This window comes from Camponotus vicinus, unplaced genomic scaffold, assembly GCF_025532165.1.
Source record: "Camponotus vicinus isolate PSW18456_S1 unplaced genomic scaffold, iyCamVici1.0 SCAF_4, whole genome shotgun sequence".
In the NCBI taxonomy this organism is placed as follows: domain Eukaryota; kingdom Metazoa; phylum Arthropoda; class Insecta; order Hymenoptera; family Formicidae; genus Camponotus; species Camponotus vicinus.
In genome coordinates this window covers 23,696,216-23,713,463 of record NW_028141976.1, presented here as the reverse complement: position 1 = coordinate 23,713,463, position 17,248 = coordinate 23,696,216, and the positions used below count along the sequence as shown (strand labels likewise).

The window sequence follows — 17,248 nt, the reverse complement described above, 5'->3', positions numbered from 1 at the left end:
TAAGTCCGTAGGCTTGAGGGAAGGTCTTTTAGTCCGTGTTATGTCATCCGAGATTCAGCACAATGTGCTAAAAGAAATTACGCCTTTATTCCTTTCCGAGAACTGAGATAAATTAGTTCTTTCATATAATTAAGCTATCAGTGAGCAAGTTGTTAAAAAATAAATTAATTTCCCATTGTGCAACGGGATGGAATTGTAATTGTGTACAATTATGTGAGAAATTTATAACAAAATAATATTTTTCAATGAATATTCAGGTCGGATTTCGAAGGTTGCAGTGCTGCCGTCATTGAAGGGTAATGACACACATCCATCGAGAACGATACCGGCGTCGAAACCTCTCGATTTTACCTTGACCTTGTGGCACATTTGCCTCGCTGGAACGGACTTTGGACAGTTGGAACTGCGGTACATTTCATATATCATATATGCCATTTTTAAAGCCTCTGTAATACAAATGCAGCACATTCAATATATTTACAATGTAATATTTTTGGTGGAATAACTTCTGGCATATATCATCATTAATTTAATTACTAATTAAAAGAACGTCATTAAAGATTCGAAAGATTTGTCGATAAATAAATTACCTGGAGAGCGTAAAATAAATTACCTGCAGGGAAGAGAAGATTACCATGATACTTGTGTAACAATTCATCAGCTTCCTTTTCATCGAGTCGTTTGCCAGTTGCCATAGTGGCAAGTGTTTGAACGGTTTCGGTGGATTGCAAATTCATTGTCCTGAACCAGGAACGAGAGCCTGAACCCGTGCAAACGCAGATACCCGATGATCGAGTCGTGAAGGTCTCTTTACTATCGGCCTGGATTGTCAGGGTTATCGGTCTCGATGCAAAAAATTCGGCCATGAATACCTAAAAGTGAACGTTATCAACCAGAGCACCGAAACGCTTTAACGTTTCAGAACCTCGTTTAATGCCAACCAAGGTAGAATTCTCCGGCGGGGCTGCAGGGCATCTGCTATTTTCCTCTGAGTGGATCTCATGAGTGCGCTGCAAAGATTTCATTTGTTTAGCGCGCCTTTGGAGAAACGTCGCGCAAAGGAATTAATGAGACGCGAGAGCGACGTCGCGGTAGAAAGAGACTACTTGGAGACGCAATGGAATATCAAATGCGCGACGACAGCATTGTTTCTCGTCAAGAACGTCGAATTAAATTAAATTAAATTAATCGCCGAATGAATCCTTATGGATTAATCTTTCCCAGTTAATAGGCATCTAGGAAGTTTTATCTCGTAAAAATCGCCTGATGCACGAGTTCAAAAGTTACGACCTCCTTGTGCGCGTTATACGCGACTCTTGTAATTTACAAGTTGTAACGAAGTTAGAACACGCGTGAATTACATCTCGCTACGACTCTGATCGCGAGCAACGAAGACGCATTACGATGTCCTCGCGAAAGTGTGAAATCGGCGATATCCTCGTCGCTTATTTCAAACTTGGACAGCGCGTCGCGTGGGAATAGCTGGTAAATAAAAGTTTAGAGAATGGAAGGAACCATTCTCTCAACGGTACTTTAATGTTTCTCCATCTAGCGCGGACGCGCTTTTATGGAGAGGAAGGGAAGGACTAACGGAATTATACGGGACATTTCTCTCGTCCGGTTACGCGCGCGTGCGTCTCTCCCTTGTCAACCTTATTACTCCTCGTTTCTCTATGCAGCCGCGCTTGCAAAGCATTCCCTGGCTATCAAGAAGCGTTCAAGCCCTTATCTTTCTGCGAGCAGTACGTTACGTTAATGTCGCCTTCAAGACAATTTCTTTTTTTAAACGTTCGCGAATAAAGGGACACTCGTCTGTTCACTTTGACGTGTTAGATTTATTAATATTATTATTCCATAACGCGTCCTAACTTGCTCTCGTTTTCGCTCAAACGAAGGCTGGATTTTCGAGAGGAATAGTTTTCCGAATTGTCGTTTACAAAGGAATACTGGAAAATTTCGCAGGTAAAATCTTGGTGGAGTACAATCGTGTTGTGAAAAAGAGAGGAGATAAATAATCGCACAATATAGATCTTCCTTTAAGAGAGAGGCCGTTATTTTCAACGATAAGTAAGATATAAGCCGCGTTGACTGGAGCGTTACGTAATCCGTTTATCTACCAAAGAAAGCAAAGCTAAATGCTAATCCGCTCACTCGATCCTTCTTTCGCCTCGTGTACGGCCCTTTTCATGCACGTGGAAGGGTTGCCGATAAAGTCCTTCCCCTGTCATAATTGTACGTATGCGACTTCTCATCAGTACAGTATAGTCCCTCGTACGCAGTTTCTCAAATATTCTCCCGATGTCTGCGCTGCTCTCCATTGGCAGCGTAAAAGTATTGCCAGTCCCAGGATGCGGATTGATGCCTAATATTGGCTTCGCATTGCTCGTTATCAGCTTCGAGGCTAAGAGAAAAGTGCCATCCCCACCGATCACGATCACCAAATCAGCCCAATCCACGCATCTATTCATGTCACCTATTCTGCTTGATCAGATAAAAATTTCCAATTTAATTTCATTTATAGTTTTTTTATTCGAATTGTTTTTATAAAAAAAAATTTAGAAATGATATCTCGAGAAAATTATGCAATAGATTTTCGCAATAGATTTTAATTCACAATGTTGGCAGGGAACGTTACCTTTTTATGATACGATAACTAACGTTGAGATTACGTAAGACCTGCGCGAGATCTCTCTCGCAGGCAAGTTGTCGATGATGCTCGGCAAGAATCTCGTCAAGGTCTTTGTTTTGCTTCTTCAATCGATTCAACAGTTGATTATTCGATAGATCAGGATGTATGGCCTTAAGAAATTCGAAAGAGGACAGTTTCGAAATCTCGAGCACGCGTTGCGGCCAACGCAATGCGATTAGCAAACAACTAAACAATTTCATTTTCTATGCTTCTCTCGACTCCAGCATGTGATATATAATTTTTTAGCGCATCGCTGTTTAACATTAATTTAGATTAATTCAGGTTACGTTAATAGATAAGGTTAATTGTCATTGTTCTTGAGACGCCATTGTCGGTTTGCAGTTGATAAACAAAAATTAATAAGGCGTTTATAAGTATTACAAAGCTATTTACATGTCTAATAAAATAAACTACATGTTTAGGAAGTAATAAATCTGCCAGTTATATCTCGGGGAAACTGTTTTATTTATTAATTTCTTGAGCGTGCAGCGGGCGTGGGATCTTTAAAGCAGTGAATCATTAGCAGCATCCTCCGCAGCCCGGATTTTCAACGCCGCAACATCCCGGATTGCTTCCCAATGTTCTCGGTGAGCAGTCCGCTACCATTACTCGCGCGACTATATATTTTTCCGCACGATTGACCGCGGCATCCTCCGCAAGAAGGAAGACTTTTGCAGGTCATCTATATTTAACAAGACTCAAAGGTACACGTGGCGTTCTATATTACTTCCGCATGCGTTACACAGAGACAAATAAGCGAACAAGTCAAGATTTATTCTCTCTTCTAGAACAATAGAGCGAGAACAGAACAATTAGAGCGCACAATTTAATATAAGTTATTATAATTAAATAAATTTAATATAAGTTATAATTAAATAGTATTAAAATCAGTGAGATGCAGAAGAAAGAAGATTAAATAGCTTCAGATATAATATTAATAAATGTTTAAAAAATCAAGATATAAATAAGCGTATAAAAATTACATAAGTTACGCATACATCTCTCATGTATCATTTACTCCCAAGAAAGAGCTCTTCCGAATTGCAACACATTCCGCATTTAATTCAACCTTGACCAAATTAACGGGCAATCCTTTCACCGCCATTGACCCGTGTCTCTCATCGCGCGTGTTCCGTGAGGCTATCGAATACAGAGTCCCTTGACACGAGACTGGTTCTTGGTTGAAATTGAACGGTCCAAAGACGTTGAACACGACGTGAGACGTGTCGCACGACGGTGGCGGCAGGCCGATGGCGCTGGACACGGCAGTGATTTACACAGGGACAGTTTACACAAGGGTGGTTTACACGCCGGCGGATTACACGACGGCAGATTGCACGGAGGTGGGTCAGACAGCGGTGGATACACAGCCGGTGGACGATGGGCCACGATATACACGAGACACGACAACGGGTAAAGGGAAGGAACAGCGTGTCATCGCCCGTGTTTAATCAACTTAGCATGATAAGACGACGGATAGAGACGTCGAGGAGCATTAATATCGGATTCTTCGCTCTCTCCTCGAGGTTTCTTCGCTAAAATCTTTTACCGAGTGTATCTTTTACCAAGTGTATTTGCGAAGCAAATGGCGCTATTAAGTTTCCTCGCTGTTACTTTGCGCGATCAAGCACGAGATCGCGTCCCCATGAGTCCTTAGCTTCCACATCATCATTATCATCGTCCACGAAGCAACTCTGTTCCAACAATAGTCTTCAGTGCTGTCGACATCAGCGCTTTCGAATACTTAACGCGGAAGATGGTGGTGTGTTTCGTCGAAGCTGTTTATCGCGTTTCCTTTGCCTTCGCAGGAAGTTTCGTACTGTGCGAGACGTCGAAGTTGAATAGTAAATCTTCCGGCGTCGCCTGCCTGATATATCCGCCAGAATGACGTTGAGTCCTGCCATTACATAAAGCTACCCGATATACGACCGGGACGCTTATTCCAGCGACAGACATGCGCTTAATGCCTGTGTGGCTCACGACGATGTACTTGGTTGTCGGGAAGAGACTAGTTTGGACCCCCCTCTTATTTCGGTCACCCGGGAAGTTCGCCAAGCAGATTGCCACGAACTTTGACGAAGTTTTCGTCTCGATGGACTCTCCGAGTACAAAGGCTGTTTAAGACGTGAGATTCTCCCGAAATAAGCTTTCGTGCATGAATCCTTCGATCGTTGATCGTATCACGCATCTATATGAGAGTAGGAAATAATCAAACAACGTAACATGTTTATAGTTTAAGATAATTGAAAATTTTGCCGTACTCTCTTTCTTTCTTTTATTGTAATCAATTGTAAAATTAATCTTTTTGTAAGAAGATTGTGAATTAGTCTTTTGTAGGAAATTGTGAATTAGTCTTTTTATAAAAAAATTACGTTATTAGAATATCTGGTGAAAGAAACGCATAGCTTTCGTTTCTGTTGATTTAAGGCTCGTCGGCGTTTGACTGGCAGGTAAGGAACTTTGCAAACTTCCGCGAGGCTTCTTCCGCCAACCGCGAAAGCTGCTCAAGGATATAGCGACGTTCCTGTCGGGAAGCAAAATTCTTCAACTGCCCACAAGCTCTTTTCGGCACGATTTAGTATTTTTTGCAGAACAATTTTCCACGCACATACCGATTTCTTCTTACAAACGCTTTCCAAGTTGTAGCAAAGTAACTTTGCGAGCAGGCGAAAAAACTATCGAGCAATCTTCTCGCTGCATTTGACCTCCGTCGATATTTTGCGACTGGTCATTTTTTTATCAAACGTTTCTTTGTAAAGCGCAGATATTTCTTCTAAATTTTGCTATTTTTCGAACTGTAGTTCCGAGCAATTTGTCATTATTAGTGAACTATATTATAAATTAGTTGTCATAATGCATAATACAAGCTTCCGCGCAAACTCGCATAATCACTCTCTGTCCGCGTTAATATATATCGTACGATACATTGTCTTGTCGTCCGACATCAATGTGTGTCGAGTGTCGCACATATATTGTAACTATATTTAGCGCGTTATTAATTTTAATTATTAATATGCATGCGCGCACACATCCGACAGGGCGCAAAACTCTATTTGCCATTTGCAAGCGAGTTAATAACTAAAATTAGTATGTAATATATATAATTAGGATTGACGCGCGTCACTACACCAACTGCGATACAGACTACGTCGTGTATTTTTCCATTTTATCCATTTTAATTGTTCACAGATTCACACATTCTCCATCATAATATCCGGCCTGTCTTACATCGTACAAATCCCAGTAAAAATTACGTATGATAAAGCGGTCGATTAATTTTATATTGCGATTGATCTCAAGTCATTCAGTCAAATTGAACGTCATATATATCAATATTATCGATCGTTAGTTATATCGCCTCGATGGCCATGGATGTATAAAATATAAATTTCCTCTCGTACACCAGTGAAACGATCGACTCCTTTCATAGTATCGATTATTGTTCCACACTGGACAATTGTCGTTGCAATGATAATAGCCCATTCGAACGTTGCCAATGTTATTAATATTATTATTTAAGCGCGAATAACAATGTTTTCTGCCAACCTTGTAACGCGTATCGTATGTCGTATGTGATGAGTCTCCGAATATTGCTCTACGTTTCGTGCAGTAGTTGACGTTACAGTGTCTGAGAGAAGCGTTCCTATTGTCGATCAACGTACGACAGCTGATACGACATCCGATTGTGCGCGAATCCTGCGGAGAAGGGCAAAGAACGCTTAAAGTAGCTTCTCGCGTAGCTGCAATCTGCGGGTTAAAGCACGAGGTGGTCCAAATATCATAGTATTTGGGTTTCCCGAGATAGATGTTACTTGGTATTAAACCTCCGTAACATCTTATTGGCTGTAGAATTCTCGGCAACCTGCTTCGATCATCCTGACACATTTTCGCTGCTGGTATTTCACAATAAGATCTCCTTGTTGGCTCAAACGATGTGAATGAAAGGAATGTACATGAAACGTTGAGATGCTTGGCATGTCGTATTTCCTTATATTGTGGCATCTTCTCTCTTTTTGTGATAAAATAGTTGCGTTCAATGAAAGTCTTTGAAATATCAGGGCTCCAATATGCATCGATGTTGCGGTATTTTGGCATTTTATAAGATACAAGTTCTCGAGGAATATCCTTTGCTATTTTCGTGGGTTCCTGTTCTATCTGCGAAAAATCGACAAAGGAATCAATAATATCATCTATTATAGATACAGCTTCTTGCTTTGGAGAAAAAGCAATAATTTGTTTACTGTCCTCTCTCAGCTCCTGTATAGAATCTACAATTGAAGAATCAAGAGCCTCAACTATCTTATCAACAGCAGGAACATCTTCGTCTAATACTTGCTGCAAAGAAATATCATTTATTACAGATACAGCTTCTTGCTTCGGAGGAAAAGTAATAATTTGATCACTGTCTTCTCTCAGCTCCTGTATAGAATCTGTAATTGAAGAATCAACAGCAGGAACATCTTCGTCTAATACTTGCTGCAAAGAAATATCATTTATTACAGATACAGCTTCTTGCTTCGGAGGAAAAGTAATAATTTGATCACTGTCTTCTCTCAGCTCCTGTATAGAATCTGTAATTGAAGAATCAACAGTCTCAACAGCAGGAACATTTTTGTCTAGCACTTGCTGCAAAGAAATATCAATCTCCTCTCCATCTCTCTTCTCTTCATCTTCTTTTCTTCTATCATCTTTAACGACAGTAGGTATACCTCTAACATTCTGAAAAACAGCAAGAACAACCGTGTCTATTATTGATCGCAGAAAGATTTCATCCTCTTTTCTCTTTTCTTCCTTTTTCTTATCACTTTTAACAGTAACTATAACCGTAGTATCCTGGAAATCACGTTTCTCCGGATATAAGCTCGATACTTCATGCGCGCTTTCATCCTTACTCGGTTCTTCTATCGATGAAATTACTTGGATTCTTGCAGCTACGCGCGATCCGTCTGTCGCATCCAAGTATGCTGAAGGATCTTGCGATTCCTGGACAAAGTGAATCGAAGATACCGATACCCGCGAATCCACGAAAGTCTCCTGCTGTATTACGACCTTACTAACAGCCTCTGTCGTTACAGCGCTCGGTCTCTCTTGCGCACAGATGATCGACATTAATGATTTCGCCTTTTCAAATATTTCCTCCTCCTTCTCATCTGCCGTCAATATTATGTGCGAGCTTGAATCTGTTCCTTCGCTTTTAGCTTCGGAAGCGAGATGCACTCTTTCCGTCAATGCGTCAGAGATTCTTGCAATCTCATCGAGAATAAAGTCCGCGTGCCGCCTCTCTTCGCAAGCTTTCATGAAAGCATCGAGGTTTGTTTCCGAACTGAATTCTCTGTCCATGATATCGCTTTGAGTCCTGGCACCAGTGCATTGCGAAGCGCAGCCACGCTCCGGAACGATGTCATCCATGTATTTCGTTGCATAGTCCGTATGTCGAAGAGATCCAAAGTCCTTTGCGATACTTGAAAGATTTTCGTGCCATGTTTTATCGGAGTCTTCGCCGAATTGCGTAGTAGATGTAATCGTCTCGATCATTCTTTGCTTGATTCTATCGATCTTTATATCATGTTCAATCGCGTTATATGGTATGCGTGTAGGAATTTCTTCAGGTTTACATGATGTGCTGGTATTTAAGTCCCTTAAAATAAAGTCTATTTGTTTGTTCTTCATCATTTGCACAGTAGAATGTATTAAATCGTCCAATATCTTGTGAAAGCGCTTTTGATTTTCTGATCGATTGAACTTTGACAAGTTTTGCTGCATTTGATCAGTTGCGTTTGGAAAATTGCAATAAAGAAAATAATCTGCTTGTGTAATATGATCTGTTTCAGGTCCAACGATTTCATTTCGATTATTTGCCATGTTTGCGATATTTAATATATTTATTTGATTTGTACGATAATGTTAAAATGATATAAAATATAGCAATATATATCTCGTTAATATTACTAATATTGATTATACTCAATTGAATATGTCAATAGTTAATATTGAATACGCTAAATTGCAATTTCGCTTTAAGCCGAATAAGGAAATTATTTTGGATGTGAATTTGAATTTCGTAATTTTCAGGTGAGGTTATTCATAATTAACTTATTTGTTTACGTTGCTATTAATAATTAAAATTTCAATTTAGATAGCAATTTTGATAGCAATGTACGCGCGAACACACATACATTGATGTATTAAATACATTTTCGGCGGTGCACATGGCTAAATGTATGAAAAATATCAACATATATATATATGGATAAAAACGTGGATAAAATGGTTATACTAGAATTTAAAATATCTGAAGTTGCGAATTTTTCTCGATATCCGAAATTTATTGAATTCGATTTATATCGAAAATCTGACAAGCGCAAGTTTTAATATATCGCTATTTTTAAAAAAATTTCGCGTACTTTACGACTCTAGATATATTCATTTACAAAAGATATTCTATTGAAAAAATTCTTCAAGTATAAATCATGGAGGGATTTCGATATCTGATTTTCGTTTCGCAAGATGATTGTTTAAGTCAGACGTTTCTGGATATTCGGCGACTAATGCATCCTCTAAAGTGATCGAGTGATTCGACCGTTTTATTTCGTAACAATCTCGTTTATCGCACACGAAACATTGCACGATCTTTGACGTGGTTGCGTTCGTAGCTTGAGGCAATCCGTCCGAATAACGAAATACATCTATTCCCGTGAAAGTGATGTTGCTGAACGATGTTTGAGTCTCTACTTCTTTTCTATCCAAAATGTCATGATCCGATTCCAATTCTAATGTTATGTTCATTAACACTCTTTTCTTCATTTTGCCGCTGATGAGGAATTCCGATAAAATCTTTGCAACAATCGCGTCGGGTGTTTGCAATCGAACGTTTATGTTGTTCCGCCTTTTATTGCTTTCTCGAACGGTTTGCACAGTAGATGGCTCTATTTGCGTAATCTTCATTTCGTTATCGTGAATAGTAACACTCGATGGCTCTTTTCTTCTGACGTTCCTCCTCCGCTTAAACGGCGCTTTAATTTTATTATCGACAATCGGTCGCTTCCTCCAGAATTTCATCGTCGTCGTGCAGAATGGCGATCTCGAACCGGGATTCTTTCGTGATTTTCCGGATAATACAAGCGGTGTCTCCCACTTGGAAGTCGACGCTATCGGCTCGTCCGGGTTGTTTTGCGAATGAACCGTAGAATCCGTCGAAAGTACTCGCGTTGCGTGCGCGATTTCCGCAATCTCCGACAAGTTTCTTTCGGTTTCCGCGCCGTCTTTTACACACTTGGAATTCTCGTACGCTTCCATTTTCTTGCAAGATCTCATTTGCTCAGACATTTTCTTTTGTCTGTTACCTTCAAGAACTGATACACTGGATTGGAGTTCACGATGTGGCGGATTACTACGAGAGACATCCGACACGTCTGCGCGAATCGTCTGGCGATCAGTAGTTACGGACGGTTCGTGACAGACATCCACGTGCTGGGCATTTTGATTTTCGATGCGACGTCCGCGCGACTCTTGAATTCTGCTACAGCATGCGCACTTCTTCGAGATGCAATTTCGATGATATTTAACGGATCTCGATTCTTCGTAAATATGCCGCACGAATTTCTGCTTATCTTCAGTGTTCCCTGCAGAATTCCGGCCGTCATCGCTACCACCCCTGTTGCGAAATCCTAGATGCGCAGAGTCTTCAAGATACGTAAAGGATTCACTCAAACAAAATTGAGGATATACATTTTCATCGTGGCTGTACATCTCATTTCGTGGTAGAAATTCAACGACGTCCCGATATCTATTAGGTTCGCGTTCTAGATAAGCAATTATTATTATTATTTCCGTATCAAAAGTGAGGAATTAATATACATATATATTTGTATACATATATTGGAAACAAGGGAATATTTTATGTGATATTGAATATTACACAGGCATTGAATATTACATTCGTATCTAAATGCAAATTTTCGTGTGCAATGGCTAATGTAAAATTTGAATATAAATAATATTCTCTTTGTCTCACTTCTTCTCTTCAATGTGTAAATTCGAAAATTTCCAAAAAGAGAGAAAATTACTAAAAAAAATCATATATAATAAAATAAAATATTAATATATTACGAGCATAACATAATTTTGCAGGCATTTAAATTTATATGTAAAATTAAGAATTTTGCTTCCATTTTTCGCCCTAATATTTGTCCGAAATAAAAAAAATACATTTTTGCTATCGTGCAATATTTATAGCCCATATTCGGCCGCAGGTATGAAAAGATGAAAAGAAAATCAATAACCCGACAAAATTGAAAAGCGGTGTGTTTGGAAAAAACGAGTGCTCCGTTGTTGCATCGTCTCTATAAAAAAAGCAACACGTTCTTAAAAAAATATTACATATATTTTGTAAGTAAAAAGCGGAATGTTGACTGTTAAATATAAGCTATGAATTTCGATGGTTCAGTGCAACAGGTAGATATGTGCGGATTGATCACTATTAATCATACCTCTGTAAAATACACAAGATTTTTCATTCTTCTCTTTTTTGGCGTTTTCATGCACTTGCTCTCGCATTTCGTAGCGAGAGGATATAACGGCTCGTGGATTTTGTCGCATCGATGCTTCCGCATCGTCGCGATATTCGTCCGCGTCTCCGATCTCGCGTTCTCGACGCACCTCCGATTCTCTTTCGTTCTTTGAACGTGTTAAATTTTTATCACGTATTTCTTCGCATATTTCGGCGCACGAGTTTTCGACAAGACTCGCGTCAGTCACTTGGTTGAGATTTCTCTGCGAACGTTCCAATTTAGATGCGTCTCTCGCTATACGGCCGACGCTCGTCGCGGCGAGCTTTACGACGTTCTTGCAGGCGTCGTGCACTTGCGACCAAATCTTGCCCATCTGTAAACTCGTCCAAGGAGAGTAATCGCGCGTCTCGCGACGTTTGCCGTCGACGTTTGTATTGTCGCTCCTCGTTTGTGACCTGCGAAACATTTCCGAAACTTTGCTATGTAGAGCGTCTCTCACGTTTTGCATTATACAGAATGTCGCAGATCTAACATGCGTCTTTCTCTCCCGATTTGAAAGAAAAGTCAATTCCAAATCGACCGAAAAATCCATCAAATAGAGGAATGCAACAGATCTACAATGCGCACATAGCACAAAATTTAAAACGGAGAAAAATCATTGTTAAAAAAATATTTATGTTACAGCGTGTTAGTTCAATTTGTAGAACGAATGAGAACATATTTGAATTTTAGAAAGTTGTTTGGTGTGAAAAAAATAATAAAAAGTGTTACGTAAAAAGTAGAAGTAATCAGGATAGGCTTCTTATATATGAAAATAACTTTCATAAAATAATATAAGAGAAAGAAATGAGTGATAGGAAAATTTGGATTCTCTTTATCGGGAATAGATGTGCCAAAGTCAAAAGCAGTCCGAGACTAACGTTGCTTCGCCCATTTACAGTCTCTCGCGTTTCCTTATCTCCGCGCTTTCGCGCAATTGGACACGAATTGCCTCATCCAATTTATATCTGTTAGATATAGCCGACGTTAGATAAAGAAAGGCAGGGAGAGACGAAGAGAAAAAAGCAATACAATTCCTTTATCGCGCGGCCATATCTCATTCAAATCGACTCTCACCTGGAATCACGTTTCTCTTCGCAATCTACGCTCGCGCGCGTCCCGGCGTCTACGGTCGCGATTCTTCTCTTCCATTTGTAATCCAATTGTTGGACGTCAGTTTCAATGGAGCCTTGCTTCCACCCTAAATCCATTTCGCGGGATCGGTCGGAACGCGACGATTCCGCGACAACGCATCGGCTTTCGCAGCGTTCGATAGGGTCATCTCCCCTCGCGTCCCACGTATCGACGGTTTTCAACGAATCGGATTTATTCGGACGCTCGTCGTCCCTCGATACCAGCGTTGTCGTCGTCGCCGTCGCCGTCGTTCGCTGCCCGCATTTCCCAGGACGCTTATCAATCTCGCACCACGACGGTGCGTCGACGGTGCGCGAATTGCGAAGATCGACGACGCTTTCGCTAGGCTCCGCGAGCACGCTTGCTCTTGACGCTATGCATTTCCGGATCGTACTCGTCGAAGTCCCTCGTCCTCCGTCGCAATTCGCGCATCGATCCTGGTTACGACTTGGAGAATATCCATTCGTTGAGAATTCAGGCGTGATATTCGTCGATTCGTATCGCTCGGCCTCCTCCCTTTGATGCCTCTTCGGAATAGCGGAATTTTTGAACGTTCCTGCCGTTCGCATCGGCGCCAGAGGGCAACAGTCGCGTTGCATATTTATGTCGACATAGTACTCGCTCGAGTCATGGAAACATCGACATTCCCCCGCGTGTATACATTCGGGATGAAAGCATTCGGCGTTCCAATCAGCTCGCATCTCCGCATTGAAATCGGAACCGTCCGCGTTGTAATCCTCTCGATCACAGATGTGATATTCTTGACGCTTGTCGTTAAAAATTGAACAGCAATGATTCGCGGTATATTTCCTCGCACCGACACACGTTTGTCCTGTATTCAATACCTGACAGCGTGCGTTATCAATATCAATCATCGCACTGTTACCACTGTCGTGATAACGTTTCGAATCAAGAATATCATCGGGCGTACAAGACAATTGTATTAAATTATCTTCTACGTGTAATCCTCTTTTATTTAATGTATTTTTTAATTGATTCGGTATATTAATAGTTGCAGCGACATTTGGACGTGATTTGTTATTCATTAATTTATTTTCACGATTTTTGCATTTGCGTTTTGCCGATTTCCCAGCTTTTTTTATTTTATCGCAATTCCCGGTACAAAAAACGGCCAGCGCAGAACTGTCGATCATTTTATTTATCCTTTTTTTTTTCAAACTATGATTCCGCATTAAGGATCGCAGGTATCCCCTGAAAAAATTGGGATTTGTGAGATTTTGAAAACATTTACAAAATTTTTTTGTATAACGTTTTTTTGTTGCATTTAACAAAAAATTCATACTTTGATACTGTAATCAACTTTGGTTTAGAGACTAGATTATCCATGGAAATAATGTTGATTGTAATGCCACTATGGGAGTTATCGTAAATATCCTTGCTAAGATCTATGATAATTCCTTTAGGCATTTTGCGACACGTTTTTCTCTTACGACACGATTTGCATCGAGATTCGTCTTCGTTTCTGAATAAAGTACCATCATTCTTGACCGTTTCCTTGTGAGATTCGTTTCGTACCTCATTGCTGTAAGATACGCACGTTTCAGCGCGGTAATCGTTCGCCAGCTCATCAATCTTCCCTTGATCCAATTCAACGGCGCATATTTCATTCGAAGAACCGTCTCCATAACTTTTATCCAGTAACTCGACTTGGCTCTGTTGCGAAAATATGAAACCGTGGGCGTTGTATCCCGCCGCGTTGGGATACAAAAGCGGGCTATTTTCGTGTTTGCGATTTTCGTTTCCACCTTGCGGCGTCTCTGCCACTAGCTCGGCCATCGAGGTTTCCGATCGAACGAACTGCTCGGCATAACGGCTGCAAAATCAGCACACAAGCGGATTATTAATGCATACGTTTATCTCGAATCGCTGCACGATAATCAGACGGTTGGACGATCACACGACGACAATTATCCGCAAAGTCTCGGTATCATGGGGTAAAAACAATGCGTGGATGAGTAATGACTCTTAAATGGCGAATCGTAATGAAGGGGGGAAAGTGCGAAATCGCGGGATCGTGTTATATAACAGAATAATTTGCGCTTAAAACAGTAATTATCATGCGCGTCCGCGCATTATATGCACGCTGGTATATACATTACCGTTGCATTACACCGTGAAATTATATCGTTCCCTCTTACGTTGGCGCGGTGAATCGAATCTCGAGTGCGACATTGAAATGCAAATTGACCGGATTGGAATGCGCACTGGTAAATTTTGAATTTAGCGAGGTTAATTGCCGCGGTCGTGCGGTTCTGATGCCGAAAGTTTGGTTACTTGGTGTCGCACTACACAGAAACAACCGAGTGTGACTGCGGTTGATGCACGACGCGAGCGTTATTTTTGTTGATATATAACACAACGTATTTTCCCAACTCCCTTTTTCCTCTTTTTAGCTGCCATCCTGCTGATTCTTTTTTAATTTTACGACGTTACACGCGTTATGTAAGATTTAAAACGCGACGAATTATTTTCCGAATAGTTTCGCTTTAATTATATATATAAAATATATATTATATGTATAAATTTATATATATAAATTATATATATAAATTTATGTATATAATAATAATCACTCATTATATAAAATTTAAAACGCGAATTATTTTCGGGACAGTTCCGCATTAATTTATATATATAATATTTATATATATAAATTTATGTATATAAATTTATATATATAAATATTATATATATAAATTAATGCGGAACTGTCCCGAAAATAATTCGCGTTTTAAATTTTATATAATGAGTGATTATTATTGCAGAATTCAAGGGAAAATTTAAGAGGAAGAGAAATAAAGAGAGAATTTGAAATTTTAACAAAGATATATATATATATTTTTTTTTTCTATATATATACATTTATTAAAATTTCAAATTCGCTTAAATTTTCCGTTGAATTCTGCGATAATTATCTTATTCTTCTATAATTGACGCAGCTAATGCGCGCATGCTAAATCCGAGATATTTATGACAGAAATATACATTTGCGCAATAGAAAAAAATATTACGGGGATATCCCTGCGTTTTGAGCTCTTTCGCACATGTGTGTCTCTGGCATGCAACAAAATACATTTTTTTTCTCCGAGTGTTGCAATTTTCCATTATTTACGTCGGTATAATCCGACGGCGCGCATCAGGTTGAAAGCCAGTGTAAAATATAATACGCGCTTTTGTAATTTGACTGTCAGTTGCAATCGGTCTGCCCGCAATAGTTATATTTGCAAAAGAACGTAATAGGCTTTATGACGAGTATCTTTTTTTCCACGAGGCTTTACGTAACACAGTATACAGTATTATCACGCTATTCTCAATTATTTAAAACAGTATACAAATAATTTCCGTTGATTTATTTTAATTGTTAGATGGTCTAATATAAAAAGCAAGGATTATATTTCAAAATAATATAATAGTTTAAGATGCAGAATTTTTGGACACAGATAGTGTGTATACAAATCCGAGATAATAAAGTATTCGACACGTCGACCAACCGTTTATCGTGTAAGATCGATCGAACGACATTGTTGCCGTCATTTCGCGCGACGATTTTCCGGTTGCACGACGAGCGGCCGGATTTTACGTCGCGTTACAGCTATTGCGGCTTCATGTATGCATGCATGTACCGACTCGTGCGCTCCGGCGAAGCCGAAAAGAGCGACGTGGGTGACGTTGAAGCGACGGGAGGACTGTCGCGCGCAGTGATGGATGTCGGCAGGCTTAAATTTCGCGAAATTCCGTGCTCTCCACCTCGCTGCCGCTATTTCCAGCCGATTCCTCATTCTCTCCTTCTAGCTCTTTTTCTCTCGCTTTCTCATATCTACTAAGCGAGCTAAAACATGTAACATTGGCAAACTTTCGAGGATCATAAGATGCGTACTCTGAAAATTCCTACTTTGCACCCTTCATCGACTTTTCAAAGCTGGGCGTTATTCGTTTCTACCCTTATATGTATATTCGCATATACCTACCCTACAGTATTTTGTATCCTCCAAGATGATCAAATTTACAGCTTGGAAGCTCTGGAAATTAGAATCGTTAAAACCAAAGGTCAAGGCACCCTCCTTTCTTGTCAGATCATGATAGTCTTCTGCTAGTTTTTTAGAAAACGGAGTAAAATTATATCTACGGCCCTGGAAGGGGATCAGCGCGGCTTGCAAGATTCTCGCGTATTTTGTAAAGGTAATCCACCGGTGCTTTCCAGGCTCGGAATGAGACGTCTCGAATATGTATCCCCGTTTCGTCAATGACGTCGTCTCGAGGCAGGACCCGTCGTATAATGGATCGAAGTCAGCCATCCCCCTATTTAAGAATGATGTACTTTCGGCGATGGGCGATGCATAACGATCGTTATGGATTTACGGCTCGGAGGGGTCGCTAAAGTGAAAGTACATACGTGCCTTTATTACATATTTAAGCGAACCGTGTAAAAATTGAAACATTGAAAAAGCTCAAAACACTTTTGAAATTAGTTTTCGAAGGGTTTACGAGCGGATATACTATGAAATATGTACCCCATCTTTGCCACAAGTATTCGTTTGCGTTTTGCGTTCCTTTTGCAATAAAATATTTCGTACGCGTGTGAGACTTTTGATGGATCTATCGATTGTATTTCAAATTTGATTTTAAATATACTATAACATAAACTCGAGAATATATATTATAATAAATAAAATGATTATATTTCCATATCTTTAAATATTTTATATGAAATATCGTCTCTATGTATGAGTTTCGCATTTTTCAAGGTTTCTTTCATATCGCAACATGTACTCATCAATGGCGAGTGTCATGATGAACATATATGCATATGCATAAGGGCGTGAGTTTTCTTTTTTCTTTTTTTTTGGGCAAATCA

The 17,248-nt window shown here is 39.8% G+C and overlaps 4 protein-coding genes across 8 annotated transcripts; all 4 read right to left on the bottom strand.

Annotated features, from left to right (window-relative positions):
- Nucleotides 1-87: 87 nt before the first annotated feature.
- On the bottom strand, nucleotides 88-3,064 carry LOC145969888 (NAD kinase 2, mitochondrial). 2 transcript variants are annotated; one of them, XM_083096187.1, is made up of 5 exons: nucleotides 2,636-3,064; nucleotides 2,152-2,478; nucleotides 926-1,010; nucleotides 614-872; nucleotides 88-446 (listed from the first exon to the last, which is right to left on the bottom strand). In XM_083096187.1, the coding sequence occupies exons 1-5, from the start codon at nucleotides 2,887-2,889 to the stop codon at nucleotides 223-225; spliced, it is 1,149 nt and encodes a 382-aa protein (XP_082952313.1). In that variant the 5' UTR covers nucleotides 2,890-3,064; the 3' UTR covers nucleotides 88-222. The 2 variants fall into 2 exon arrangements, with proteins under 2 accessions (XP_082952313.1, XP_082952314.1); XM_083096188.1 differs by having other exon boundaries at nucleotides 2,659-2,737.
- Nucleotides 3,065-3,110: 46 nt separating this feature from the next.
- Nucleotides 3,111-8,651, bottom strand: LOC145969886 (uncharacterized). 3 transcript variants are annotated; one of them, XM_083096184.1, is made up of 2 exons: nucleotides 3,688-8,651; nucleotides 3,111-3,371 (listed from the first exon to the last, which is right to left on the bottom strand). In XM_083096184.1, the coding sequence occupies exon 1, from the start codon at nucleotides 8,549-8,551 to the stop codon at nucleotides 6,035-6,037; it is 2,517 nt and encodes an 838-aa protein (XP_082952310.1). In that variant the 5' UTR covers nucleotides 8,552-8,651; the 3' UTR covers nucleotides 3,111-3,371; nucleotides 3,688-6,034. The 3 variants fall into 3 exon arrangements, with proteins under 3 accessions (XP_082952310.1, XP_082952311.1, XP_082952312.1); XM_083096185.1 differs by lacking the exon at nucleotides 3,111-3,371 and adding an exon at nucleotides 3,378-3,473; XM_083096186.1 differs by lacking the exon at nucleotides 3,111-3,371 and having other exon boundaries at nucleotides 3,485-4,877; nucleotides 5,062-8,651.
- Nucleotides 8,652-9,054: 403 nt separating this feature from the next.
- Nucleotides 9,055-14,691, bottom strand: LOC145969885 (uncharacterized). Of its 2 annotated transcripts, XM_083096183.1 has the most exons (6): nucleotides 14,493-14,691; nucleotides 13,931-14,206; nucleotides 13,676-13,855; nucleotides 12,316-13,584; nucleotides 11,179-11,654; nucleotides 9,055-10,491 (listed from the first exon to the last, which is right to left on the bottom strand). In XM_083096183.1, exons 1-6 carry the CDS (start codon nucleotides 14,498-14,500, stop codon nucleotides 9,158-9,160), a joined length of 3,543 nt encoding a protein of 1,180 aa, XP_082952309.1. In that variant the 5' UTR covers nucleotides 14,501-14,691; the 3' UTR covers nucleotides 9,055-9,157. The 2 variants fall into 2 exon arrangements, with proteins under 2 accessions (XP_082952309.1, XP_082952308.1); XM_083096182.1 differs by having other exon boundaries at nucleotides 13,676-14,206.
- Nucleotides 14,692-16,139: 1,448 nt separating this feature from the next.
- Nucleotides 16,140-16,753, bottom strand: LOC145969602 (uncharacterized). The gene is made up of 2 exons (XM_083095660.1): nucleotides 16,362-16,753; nucleotides 16,140-16,222 (listed from the first exon to the last, which is right to left on the bottom strand). The coding sequence occupies exons 1-2, from the start codon at nucleotides 16,686-16,688 to the stop codon at nucleotides 16,214-16,216; spliced, it is 336 nt and encodes a 111-aa protein (XP_082951786.1). The 5' UTR covers nucleotides 16,689-16,753; the 3' UTR covers nucleotides 16,140-16,213.
- Between the last annotated feature and the right edge of the window lie 495 nt (nucleotides 16,754-17,248).